We start from the raw sequence: 14220 nt of genomic DNA, 5'->3' as shown, positions 1-14220 counted from the left end.
GATCGATCTTCCTTCAAGTTGCCATGGCTCGAGATCGAGCTGAAGGACATTAAATACTAAAATAAATAATAAATGTCCCCATACTATTAGATCATCAACTTCCACAATGCATTAGCTGAAAGTTGGGGTCAGCAAGTGACCGGTGTACCCCATCACAGGGAACTAATCATTCTCTGAATATACTTATGCATTTATTGAAGAAATGCCTGTAGCATACCTGATCACAGCCAACTTTCACCAGATCCTGAAGCATTTGTCTATTCACCTCCACCGCTGCAAGGTTTCCAGATTCATTGGCGAAGGGTAGAAGGGAGTAGCGGATCTCCCGTAGAGCCTTCTGGTAGGGTGCAAACTTGGCCGGCTGTCGCAGCTGCTGCTGCTGTTGTTGCGGTCTTCCTGCATCTTTGCCAATAATAACTTTGGAGTCCATTAGGCCATCATTGGCAGGTCCAATAGATATACCCTGAGCCAGTGGTTTGGATGGCTGTTTCAATCCCTCCCGGATTTCCTGCAGTCTCTGCCTGCTGTTTCCAGAATATGTGGTGGTGGGGAAAGTTTTTGGCCTCATGGTGAATCCAGTTTAGGGTATTCAGCAGGCAGTTGTTTTATAATCTTGGATTACCATTGGGTTTCCGCGAATTATGGTGCAACCACTCACAAGCAGTGACGAGATCCACATTCTCAACCTGGAAGAGAAGATACAGAAATGAATAGGTGTTACAGGTTTGCAGGCAGGTGGATAAATCTTGGGCGGACTGCCCTCGTAGTAGCCCTCTAATTGCCTTCTGCAATCATGTACGGCCGGTAAAGATGGTGGCCCGAGACCAGGGCAGAAGAAAACTTACTAGAGCAGCGTGGAAAAGACGAAGAACAGGGCAGGATGAGGACACGCGTAATGAATGTCAGATTGTTGCCAGGCACAAAGCAGTGCAAAATATAGGCACTATCCACCGACAATGACAACTTCTCATTGTTTTTCATGAACAGGAGAGCGGTTGTCACACCGAGCAGCTCAATTAGATGTGCAGCCAGAGGAATGTACAAGGATTCCCATACATGCCTTCAGGAATAGGAAAGAGCAAGTAAAGCCAAGTCTGTGTATTCCTGTCCGCTTAATAACATACCTGAAATATCTTGTGTGTTTATACTAAACTAAACCTTCCAAGCATGCAGCCGGTTTAACCTTTACAGAAAGCAGACGTTGCTCAGGACAGTGTTAGCTCTCCATCTTGTAGCATTCAGATGAGCTTCTAAGGCTATGTTCACACAGTGCTTTTTTGCAACCCCCCGCATAAAAAAACGAAGCATGGATTAGTCATATTTTGATGAGTTTTTCATGTGTTTTTCTATGCGGTTTTGATGCATTTTTATGCATTAAATTGAAGGAGTAAAAAAACGCAGGTCATAAAAACACCATGTGATTGAGATTTTAGGAATCTCACTTATTTTGCAGCTATTGTAAAATGCTGCATTTTTCCCCATTAACTAAGTATGAACAAGAGCTGAATTGGCTATTTGTAAGGCAAAGTTTACACAAGTATATCAACAAAATCGTCTAATTTTCATCCAGAAAAAAGGACGATTTTTCATAATTCCCCTCCATGACCTAGGTCCAGTAGCAACTACAACCTCTGAGCTTCATACAAGAGAGCACCAAAATGGGTTTGTCCATTGGCTGGGTCTATTTGACTAAAATTATTGAAGACTTAAAAGACAATTATGGTGGGAATGACCTATGTACAATATTGGGGTCTCCTCGATCTACAATATTGGGGTCTCCTTAAACTCTCATGACAGATGTCAGGGGAGAACAGAATCTCACATTTGGATTTTAACATCCTCAAACTATTAGTTCTTAAGGGAGATAAACTTTCAATTCTGACGTCTCCTTAGCCCTTCTCCCCAATAAAGGGGTTCTCGGGGAATAAAAAAGTAAATAGATAAATAAAAGGACATTAAAATTAAATTCCTAAATACCTTTACCTAACAAGTGACACTCAATAACTCAAAGTTCTAATCACTAAAGAACATTACCATCTCTGCCATCTTGTTACACTGACAGGAACCTGTACTAGAATGGTAATAGGACAGGAGCCTGTGAAGTGGGAAGCTCCACTGCTCTGATCTGTAGATAACCTATACCAAATATCGTCAAGCTATCTCCAGGTCACAACAGCTGCTTAGCATTTGGAAACACAGGGTGGACAGCAGTCTTAGCAGCTAGCAGCCTCTTCTTACCTCAGCACCCCTTGTATCACCAGTATTAGATCAGATAGACATGGTGGACAGCAGTGTGAGCAGCCTTTTCTTACCTCAGCACTCCTACAGTCATGGCCAAAAGTATTGAGAATGAGACAAATAGTAATTTTTCCAAAGTTTACTGCTTCATTTTTTGTAATGGCAATTTGCATATACTCCTGAATGTCAAAGAGTGATCAGCTTAACAGCAATTACTGTACTTGCAAAGTCAATATTTGCCCAGAAAATGAACTTTAACCCCCAAAACACATTTCAACATCATTGCAGTCCTGCCTTAAAAGGAGCAGCTAACATTGTTTTAGTGATTGATCCATTAACACAGGTGTGCGTGTTGATGAGGACAGGGCTGGCGATCAATCAGTCATGATTAAGTAAGAATGACATCACTGGACACTTTAAAAGGAGGCTGGTTCTTGGTATCATTGTTTCTCTTCAGTTAACCATGGTTATCTCTTAAGAAACACGTGCAGCCATCATTGCACTGCACAAAAATGGCCTAACAGGGAAAAGTATCGCAGCTACAAAGATTGCACCTCAGTCAACAATCTATCGCATCATCAAGAACTTCAAGTAGAGAGCTTCCATTGTTGTCGAAAAGGCTCCAGGGCGCCCAAGAAAGACCAGCAAGCGCCAGGACCGTATCTTAAAACTGTTTCAGCTGCGGGATCGGACTACCAGCAGTGCCGAGCTTGCTCAGGAATGGCAGTAGGCTGGTGTGAGTGCTTCTGCACGCACTGTGATGTGGAGACTCTTTGAGCAAGGGCTGGTTTCAAGGAGGGCAGCAAAGAAGCCACTTCTCTCCAGAAAAAACATCAGGGACCGACTGATATTCTGCAAAAGGTACAGGGAGTGGACTGCTGAGGACTGGGGCAAAGTCATGTTCTCTGATGAATCCCCTTTCGATTGTTTGGGACATCTGGAAAACAGCTTATTCGGAGAAGAAGAGGTGAGCGCTACCACCAGTCTTGTCTCATGCCAACTGTAAAGCATCCTGAAACCATTCATGTGTGGGGTTGCTTCTCAGCCAAGGGAATCGGCTCACTCACAGTCTTGCCTAAAAACACAGCCATGAATAAAGAATGGTACCAGAATGTCCTCCAAGAGCAACTTCTCCCAACCGTCCAAGAGCAGTTTGGCGCCCAACAATGCCTTTTCCAGCATGATGGAGCACCTTGCCATGAAGCAAAGGTGATAACTAAATGGCCCATGGAACAAAACATAGAGATTTTGGGTCCATGGCCTGGAAACTCCCCAGATCTTAATCCCATTGAGAACTTGTGGTCAATCATCAAGAAACGGGTGGACAAACAAAAACCAACAAATTCTGGCAAAATGCAAGCATTGATTATGCAAGAATGGACTGCTATCAGTCAGGATTTGGTCCAAAAGTTGATTGAGAGCATGCCAGGGAGAATTACAGAGGTCTTGAAGAAGAAGGGGCAACACTGCAAATATTGACTTGCTGCATTAACTCATTCTAACTGTCAATATAACCTATTGGTACTCATAATATGATTGCAATTATATTTCTGTATGTGATATAAACATTAGACAAACAATAATAAAAACCAGAGGCCAACTGATCATGTGAAAATATAATTTTGGTGTCATTCTCAAAACTTTTGGCCATGACTGTAGTTTCTCCAGTATTAGATCAGAAAGACAGGGTGGACAGCAGTGTGAGCAGCCTCTTCTTATCTTAGCGCCACTGGTATTAGATCAGGTGGATAAGGTGGACAGTAGTGTGAGCAGCCTCTTCTTACCTCAGCACTCCTAGTATCTCCAGTATTAGATCAGTTAGACATTATGGCCAGCAGTGTGAGCAGCCTCTTGTTACCTCAGCACTCCTAGTATCTCCAGTATTAGATCAGAAAGACATGGTGGACAGCATTGTGAGCAGTCTCTTCTTACCTCTTCGCCCCTGGCATCTCCAGGATTAGATCAGGTGGACAAGGTGGATAGCAGTGTGAGCCGCTTCTTCTTATCTCAGCACCCCTGGTATCTCCAGTATTAGATCAGGTGGACAAGGTGGACAGCAGTGTGAGTAGCCTCTTCTTACCTCAGCTCTCTTGCTATTTCCAGTATTAGATCAAACACAGGGTTGACAACAGTGAGAGCGGCCTCTTCTTATCTCAGCATCCCTGGTATCTCCAGTATTAGATGAGTTAGACATTATGGCCAGCAATGTGAGCAGCCTCTTCTTACCTCAGCACTCCTAGTATCTCCAGTATTAAATCAGAAAGACAGGGTGGACAGCAGTGTGAGCAGCCTCTTCTTACCTCTCTGCCCCTGGTATCTCCAGTATTAGATCAGGTGGACAATGTGGACAGCAGTGTGATCAGCCTCTTCTTATCTTAGCACCACTGGTATTAGATCAGGTGGATAAGGTGAGCAGTAGTGTGAGCAGCCTCTTCTTACCTCCGCACTCCTAGTATCTCCAGTATTAGATCACTTAGACATTATGGCCAGCAGTGTGAGCAGCCTCTTCTTACCTCAGCACTCCTAGTATTTCCAGTATTAGATCAGATAGACATGGTGGACAGCAGTGTGAGCAGCCTCTACTTACTTCTTCGCCCTGGTATCTCCAGTATTAGATCAGGTGGACAAGGTGGATAACAGTGTGAGCAGCCTCTTCTTATCTCAGCACCCCTGGTATCTCCAGAATTAGATCAGATGGACAAGGTGGACAGCAGTGTGAGCAGCCTCTTCTTACCTCAGCTCTCTTGCTATCTCCAGTATTAGATCAAACACAGGGTTGACAGCAGTGAGAGCGGCCTCTTCTTACCTCAGCATCCCTGGTATCTCCAGTATTACATCAGATAGACAGGGTGGACAATAGTGCGAGTGGCTACTGCACATAGTCAAAGGCACCAGTCCTATTAACATCCTAGGACAGGTTTCTGTCACTGTAACAAGATGGCGGATATTTTTATGTACTATAGCGATTACCTTCCTTGAAAAAATTAGTATGATTTCTGGCTTAAAATCATATAGGAATTGATTTATAATGCCATTTTATTCATGTTTTTTTCCCTATTCTCGGAGAACCCCTTTAACAACACAGGTATGCTTAGCTGAGCTGAGTGTGCATGTTTCTGGGGCCGGGCGGATTCAGAAAGGAATAGATGTCAGCCAAACATCCATTCAGCCAAAAACTATGTAATGCATGTGGCCAGCCTTAGAATTATAACCAAAGCATCAAATATCAGCACCATCAACTGTTACAGTCTCCCAGAATTAATAAAAATATGTATTTATACAACAAGGATCCAACTGCATTTGTTGTGACCGAAGCCAACTGCACAGACTTATTCTCCGAACTACTTTATAAGTTAAAAATCTCCAAAAAAAAGCAAAAATTTTGTGAAAAGGAAAATTCCAGCTTACAATGATGTTCCAATACAGAAAGTCACATAGCACCCTATAAAGTAAGTAAACCCAAATGTCACAACTCAGAGATTAGTTACTGAAAATCTGACATGTGTTTGGTCTTTTAAGTAAAACTAGACCTTACCGCATCATTAAAAAAACATCAAAAATATTGCGTGAAATGCGTCGGATCCAGACGTTGTCCTATTTTCATCATGTGCCCTATAAATAATAAATCGCATCAGCAGCAATCAGGGATATACTGCTGGGAGGGGAGGGGGGCGGCTTCCCTGCAAGGAAATGTTTAATTGAAGCTTTGGAAAAGGAATATCAAGAACATATGCTGCAGAGATCCTACGGTTCAAAACGGCGGAGATAAGCCTGCGCACATCTTCTTCCAATTTCATCCATACAAGGTATTTCATGGGCTTGTTAAAGGGTCAGTGAAACAGGTTAAAAGCACATCTGAAGAAAACAAGATCACAAAGACCCCTCACCTCCCACCGTAAAGGACCAAAATGGACAGCGACCAACTCGGCAGTATTGAGCAGGGTCAGAGAAGTCCACATACCTGTGGTCACGGAGTGGTCGCCACTCGGAGAGATAGATGTGCGATTAGACTCGTATTCCTGTGAGTCAGACATTATATTTAACCTTTTTTTATATATGAAGAAAAATGCACATCTGCTTTACAACCCGAGTATGAACACTGCCATATAACAGAACAATAAACCTGCAAAATACGTGACGCTACAGGACTCTTTTAATTCTTGGCGGTTAGCAGGTCCTAAATGGACCCATAAAAAGGCGACTCTCGGCTTTCCTAATTACCTTACATACCTCCCATACGAGACTTAAACAACCTCAACCCACGTAAAAGTGGCCTCATGACACCCCGCTGGGAAGCAGAGCTGAGCAGTCCGAGGACGTGTCCGGTGTGTTGACAAATTGGTTTCAAACGCTTCGAACAGAGCACGTTACCTTGGCTCGTCTCCCAGTCTTGGCTGCGCCACTTTCCAGTTGATGGCATGGTAGTTTCCTTCATAGAGGGACGCTGTGTAGAGACTTCTATGTGACAGAGAAGGGGGAAAAAAATCCGAGGAATAGGACACCTCCTTTCTCTTTGGGAAGTTGCTTAAAGTTCCTCCTTCACCTCCTCCTCTTTCCTCTTGGCGTCAACTACTCAGTCACAGAGGCACATTCCAAGCTGGGGAGAATTTACAGTCCGATCAGAGACTCTTAGGAAAGCAAAAAAAATCCCCATGTGCATCTCATGCAGCAGGAATGAGCGGGGCCCGGCTGAGCACACTGACTTATTATTATGTTTTGGATTTTTTTTTATTTAAGAAACCGCAGTCTATGCGTAGAAAATTAGGGATGAAAAACTATATAAACGACAAACTATAACCTATATAGAAAGAGTACTAATACTGTGGTACCGATATAGTCCCATATATAAAGTAGAGGTCACATGCAACATATCATAAAGAATATGAGAAGCATGACCAAGACCATTCATAAATGCAAAAGTGAACATCTTTATGGAAAAATGGATAAAAACAAATAAAAAATACAGTTCCAGGAATCCATACCAGACAAAAGGAAAAATTGGCAGGACGGCTAGAGGTCCTAAGGTATGACACAATGCAGATGGACATGCATGAAGGAATGATGAGTAAGTAAATGACGTATATATAAATAAAAGGAAGGTGCAATAATCAAAGGTGAATGATACCAGTAATAAAAAATAATAATAAAAATAAAAAAAAATACAAGTATATACAGTATATAGTGATGCCAGTTATAATCATAAGCATAAATGAAGATAATAATGATAGGCATCCAACATATATAAAGTGGTTACTGGAATCACACACAACAGAGAAAAGCACCCAAAACGTAATATAATATAAACAATGTTATAGCATGGTCAAATACATAGTACTAACCAAAGTAAAGGGGGACTCCAAGTGCCCGGCCAATCCGACGCGCGTTTCACACAGTAGGCTTCATTAGGGGTGCTAATACTATGTCATACTAATGCCTGCGGGAAACATTTGCAGTGTAGGTTTGTCAAACACATGCATAAGCCCCATCAACCGGAGGGAGTCATAGCCATGGGTACCCATTTATTAGAGTGGCTTTTTTGGCTTCCATTAGAGCGGTATGCCTTTTTGCTATACCGGCCAGCATTGATGTGCTATTTTATACACAGGTATACATTCTTCTAACATGGGCGTCCATGATTTATGAATCGTGGCATACATTATAGGGAAATCATCCATAGAATCATAGAATGGTAGAGTTGGAAGGGACCTCCTGGGTCATCTGGTCCAACCCCCTGCTCAAAGCAGGATTCACTAAATCATCTCAGACAGATGTCTGTCCAGCCTCTGTTTGAAGACGTCCATTGAAGGGGAACTCACCACCTCTCGTGGCAGCCTGTTCCACTCATTAATCACCCTAACTGTCAAAAAGTTTTTTCTAATATCTAATCTGTGTCTCCTCCAATTTAGTTTCATCCCATTGCTTCTAGTCTTTCCTTGTGCAAATGAGAATAAAGATGATCCTTCTACAATGTGACAGCCCTTGACATATTTGTAGACAGCTATTAAGTCTCCTCTCAGTCTTCTTTTTTGCAAGCTAAACATTCCCAAATCCTGCAACCGTTCCTCATAGGACATAGTTTGCAGACCAGTCACCATTCTGGTCGCTCTTCTCTGAACTTGCTCCAGTTTGTCGATGTCTTTTTTAAAATGTGGTGCCCAAAACTGTACACAGTATTCCAGATGAGGTCTGACCAAAGAGGAGTAAAGACCGATAATGACTTCACGTGATCTAGACTGTATGCTTCTGTTAATACATCCCAGAATTGTATTTGCCTTTTTTGCTGCTGCATCACACTGTTGACTCATGTTCAGTCTATGATCTATTAGTATACCCAAGTCTTTTTCACATGTACTGTTGCTTAGCTCTATTCCTCCCATTCTGTATATGCTTTTTTCATTTTTATTGCCCAGATGTAGTACTTTGCATTTTTCCCTGTTAAAAAGCATTCTGTTGTTTGCTGCCCACTGCTCCAGTTTATTTAGGTCTTTTTGAATCCTCTCTCTCTCTTCTCTAGTATTAGCTATCCCTCCTAGCTTTGTGTCATCAGCAAATTTAATCAGTTTACCCTCAATTCCTTCATCTAAATCATTGATAAAGATGTTGAACAATACAGGTCCCAGGACGGAGCCCTGTGGTACCCCACTTGAGACATTCATCCAGCTGGATGTGAAGCCATTTACAACCACCCTTTGAGTCCGATCACTAAGCCAGTTATGAATCCACCTAACAGTTGCCTGGTCCATTGCATACTTGGTCATTTTTTCAATAAGGATGGTGTGAGATACTTTGTCAAATGCTTTGCTGAAGTCAAGATATACTATATCTACAGCATTTCCCTGATCCACCCAGTCAGTGATTCTGTCATAGAAGGAAATTAAGTTAGTCTGACATGACTTGTTAGTTACAAACCCATGCTGACTCTGGTTAATCACTTCATTCTTATCCATGTACTTACATACATGTTGTTTAATAATTTGTTCAAAGATCTTTCCTGGTATAGAAGTCAGACTCACCGGCCTATAGTTCCCTGGGTCCACCTTCTTCCCCTTTTTGAAGATAGGAACAACATTTGCTCTTCTCCAGTCTTCTGGGACTTCTCCTGTTCTCCAAGAATTTTCAAAGATTATGGAGAGTGGTTCTAAAATTTCTTCTACGATCTCCTTCAGTACTCTGGGGTGTAATTCATCTGGACCTGGAGACTTGAACTCATTTATGTTAGCTAAATATTCCCTCACAATCTTTCTGTTTACAGATAACTTGGATTCTTCTATTCCTTTGAAAGGACAGTGAAAATCAGTTGATGTTACATTTTCTTTCTGAGAGAAAACAGATGCAAAATAGGAATTAAAAAGTTCGGCCTTCTCAACATCCTCTCTTACCATTTCTCCATTTTCATCCTGTAAAAATCCTATAGCATCTTTGACTTTTCTTTTACTTTTGACATACCCCCAAAATTCTTTTTTATTGCTTTTGACATCTCTTGCAAGCCTTAATTCATTGTCAGCTTTAGCTAACCTGATACGTGCCCTGCAGGATCTGCAGACTGCATTATAATCTTCTTTAGATATGCCTCCCTCTTTCCATTTAATAAACATTTCTTTCTTTCTTTTTAGCATGTGTTTAAGTTCTGTGTTCATCCATCCTGGTTTCCTTAAATGCTTCCCATTCTTCCTACTTTTTGGGATTGTTAACAATTGTGCTTTGAGAATCTCATTTTTAAAAATTTCCCATCCTTCCTGGACATTTTTGTCCTTAAGGACATCCAGCCATTGGATCCAGCTGTCCAGTGTAAGAGTATGTTCACATGGGACCTGCATCACATTTCAAATTTCAATTTTGATTTATTCCACAGCGATTTAGTAAAATCTCATCCAAAATTAGATTTTTCACCCCATGTGCTAAAGCTATGAATGACCCCTAACATGTTGACTATATTAGAAGTGTTTTACATCCATTCACATCATTCTACTATATCTTATATCAGGGCTAAATGTTTACAGAGGCATAAAAATTTGCATTAAAATGTTGCATACAATGTTGTCCTATGAGACTGCATGATATGCGTGGGTAATTTTTCATGAAAAATCCAATTAAAGTCCCTTTACCAGATACCAACAAACACAGCCTATCGTATCGGATGAGATCGCTGAAAAAATGCACCAACATGCTATCATTGAGCCCAGCCGGTATTCACATTTTGCAGTTTTTTTAGCCTTTGCTTCTGTGCAGTACAATTTAATGGCATAAGTAGTACGAGCTGTGGGGAAAGCGCAGACAATGGGGTAACCCTATCTAAGGAGGAACTCAGGTTCACCCGGGTATTGCTTACATAACAGTCCTCTGATTGAAGTTGCTACTTTTAGCCCTAGGAGTGTTTAGGAATTCCCCCAAATGTAATGCGGTACAAAAGGTAGGTGACATCTGCAGCCAAGCAAGAAAACTTGCAAATCTTCTGAACCCTATTCACATGCGCTGATCTGGAGTTTCTTACAGACATACAAGCAGAATCCACACCAAGAAGTTCCCATTGCAACAGTCTAACTTCTTAGATGCTGCTGTCAGTCGTGGCAGCGGCAGATAAAAGGTTAGAAAGGGGGGTGTCCATTCTGTCATCTAGGCTGCAATACTATAGTGTTGCATAATCAATAAAGCGATCACAGGTTCATCTAATAAAAAAAAAATCTTAGTAAATATTTTTAAAAATATATAAATACGTAATAAAAGAAATGTAAATTGCAAAATATAGAAAAATAAAAAATGTAATTATCAAAACCCAAAAAAATATCACAATTCCTATCCTATATGGTGAATGCCAAAAGAAAAAAATCAAAATGGCAGAATCAATTTTTTTTTGTCATTTCTCCTTCCCCCATTTTAAAGAGATCAGAAAGTCATATGGACCCCTAACTAATACAAATAAATTCTTCAGATTGTACCACAAAAACTATCTCTCATACTACTGTATCAGCCAAACAAAGAAAACAATATATATAAATTTGGAATAATCATAACTGTACTGATTTGTAGAACAAAGTTAACACATCCTTTTTTTCACCACAAAATGAACACTATAAAAAATAAATAAATAAAAATAAATACATAAATAATAATAATTCTGGGGCAGAATTGCTGTTTTTTTTTCTTTTTCAATTCCATCCTACTTGGATTTTTTTCCTTTTTTTCAGTACATTATATGGCAAAATGAATTACAACTAGAACATGACCTCCAAAATGCAAACCCCTTTTTTATATGTCATCAGACGAATAAAAAAGTAATGGATCTTGGGATTGAGAGAAGAAAAACAAAAGCGAAAAAAAAAAATCCTGTATTTCCAAGAGAATATAAAAGTTATGCAGGTTAGAAAACCATATCATAGACCAAATATAGTGGGTTCTATATTCAGGATCCTCATCTCTTGACCAGGGTAGGCGTTACAGAGCGTCTCTCACCCTGGAGCACTGGTCTTGTTCTGCATTACACACAACCCATAAATTAAAATAATTAAGTTGTAATGATTCATTTTTCCTATGGAGGCGCTGCAGGAAAATTAAACTCTTATTGCCAGGTTTTCCTTCAGATTACAGCTGGTAGCTGGGGTACACAATCATAATCTACAGCATCAGTATCTCACAGTCATCGCAGGTTAATAAAACACATTTGCACCATGAACAAATCACTTTGCCAAGAAAGCCCCCCTATAGCATTGCTTGCTAATCTTATTGCTGCCTGCCCACTCTAGCATTGCTTGCCCACTATTAGTCTTATTTTGCCCTCTAGCATTGCTTGACTACTCTTACTTTTCCCCTCTAGCATTGCTTACCCAGTTTTACTCCTGCTTGCCCTGCCCTCTAGCATTGCTTGCCCACTATTAATGTGAAATTCCCTCTTTAGAATTGCAGACTGAGTATTGATGCTAAATGCTCAATCTAACATTGCTTGTCCAGTGTTACTTCTGCTTGCTCCCCCTCTATCCATTGCTTGCCTAGAACTGTGAGAAATCTCCACTATCATTGCTTGCCCAGTATAAGTGTGGCATGTCCTCTCTAGCACTGCTTGCCCACTATTAAAGATGCATGCCCCATATAGCACCGCTTGCCCACTATTAATGATGCATGCCCCATATAGCACCGCTTGCCCACTATTAATGATGCATGCCCCATATAGCACCGCTTGCCCACTATTAATGATGCATGCCCCATATAGCACCTCTTACCCACTATTAATGATGCATGCCCCATATAGCACTGCTTGCCCACTATTAATGATGCATTCCCCATTTAGCACTGCTTGCCCACTACTAGTTTTGCTTTACCCCTCTAGCATTGTTTGTCCACTCTAAGTCCTACTTTGCCTTTCCAGCATGGCTTGACCAACCTTAGACTTGCTTGCCCCTACTCTAGAATTGCTTGCTTAGCATTAATGACATGAACCTTTAGCATTGCAGACTGAGTATTGATGTTGAATGCCTCGTCTATCATTGCTTGTCCAGTATTAATGCTGTTGCTCCCCCTCTAGCACTTCTAGTCCAGTATTAATGATGCAGGCCCTCTCTAGCATTGCTTGCCCATTATAAATGCTGCGTGCCCCATCTAGTAGAGATGAGCTAATAAATTCACAGGAGCCTGGTCCAGCAGCCGGGTCAGTATTCTGTCATCGTTGCACACATGAAGTTGCACCAGGTTGGCTAATCAAAGGAGGAGTTGGCAGGTAGGAGACAGCGGGCAGGAATACTAATCGGGCCGCTGGACCCTGGTTCTGCAAATTGATTTAATCTCTAAATTCTATGATTGCATTCCCAGTATAAACAATGCATGTCGCATCTGGCACTGTATGTCCAGTGTCAATCTGGCATGTCCACACTAGTATTGCTTGCCTAATATAAATTCTGCATGCCTCCTATTTAGCATTGTGTATAAATGCTGCATGCCCCCTCTTTGGCATTGTGTATAGATGCTGCATGCCCCCTCTTTGGCACTGTGTATAGATGCTGCATGCCCCCTCTTTGGCACTGTGTATAGATGCTGCATGCCCCCTCTTTTGCACTGTGTATAGATGCTGCATGACCCTCTTTGGCATTGTGTATAGATGCTGCATCCCCCTCTTTGGCACTGTGTATAGATGCTGCATAACCCCTCTTTCAATGCTTTCCCAGTGTGAATGATGCCTGATGAAGAGACCGGAGTTATCTCGGAAGCTGCTATTTGTTGGCATCTTTTCAGTTAGCCATTAAAAGGTATCAACTACTGAGTACTCTCAATTCTTACTACTTTTTCTATCTACTGGCGACCATGATACGACGATGTGTATGATTGCTCGCTCCCCAGCATTCATGCTGCATTTCCTGCCTTCTCATAACGATGCCTGGTATTATGTGTCCGGGGCGCTGTACATGGGTCTTCTGAGAGGAATGTAGGAGGGGAAGTGGGTTATTACCGGTTTCTCACTCGTTGCTGCTTACGGTCCACGTTGCCGCTGCTGGATATTGGTTCCTGGGGGTCTCCTCTCCGGTCTCCCCCCACAGCACATAGACACAGAACAGCAGGACAGACTTGGACGTTCACTGCATTGTTTGCATTCCATTGTGATCACGTGTCCAGTGCTGCCTGCGTCATTTCACTGCCTCCTGAGGATTGGAGGAGGCTGAAAGGAGGCAGAGCCTTCACCCAGGGAGGATGCAAGATCCTAGACCTCTGATGATCATGTGATCAGTCACGTGGTGGGTGTATATAAGTGTGTATGAATTAGATTTTCAGAAATCGCATGCACGAGCTGCAAAGAAAATCTGCATCGTAAAGCCATGTTCACACGTTCAGTATTTAGTCAGTATTTCACATGAGTATTTGTAAGCCAAAACCAATAGTGGGTGATAAATACAGAAGTGGTGATGTGTTTCTATTATACTTGTCCTCTGATTGACAGTTCGTTAATACCATTTTCTCTGCTCATACTTCTATTTAGTTTGCATTTCACAGGTTTTAATT

The 14220-nt window shown here is 41.6% G+C and overlaps 1 protein-coding gene across 4 annotated transcripts in view; it reads right to left on the bottom strand.

Moving 5' to 3' along the window:
- LATS2 (large tumor suppressor kinase 2) overlaps positions 1 to 13872 on the bottom strand; it is a 63733-nt gene extending 49861 nt beyond the window's left edge. The window contains exons 1-3 of one of the 4 annotated variants that reach the window (XM_073662330.1): positions 13673 to 13872; positions 9252 to 9554; positions 218 to 686 (exon numbers count right to left, since the gene is read on the bottom strand). In XM_073662330.1, the coding sequence (XP_073518431.1) occupies positions 218 to 568 (351 nt within the window). In that variant the 5' untranslated portion in view covers positions 569 to 686; positions 9252 to 9554; positions 13673 to 13872. Of the gene's footprint in view, positions 1 to 217; positions 687 to 6468; positions 6569 to 6609; positions 6783 to 9251; positions 9555 to 13672 lie in introns of those variants that run through there. The other 3 variants (XM_073662315.1, XM_073662324.1, XM_073662336.1) reach the window with 3 other exon arrangements.
- Positions 13873 to 14220: the final 348 nt, after the last annotated feature.

This window comes from Phyllobates terribilis, unplaced genomic scaffold, assembly GCF_046119375.1.
Source record: "Phyllobates terribilis strain yellow unplaced genomic scaffold, ASM4611937v1 Scaffold_2__4_contigs__length_985480577, whole genome shotgun sequence".
In the NCBI taxonomy this organism is placed as follows: Eukaryota; Metazoa; Chordata; class Amphibia; order Anura; family Dendrobatidae; genus Phyllobates; species Phyllobates terribilis.
Note: the sequence above shows the minus strand (reverse complement) of the source record. Positions and strands in the feature narration are given on the sequence as shown.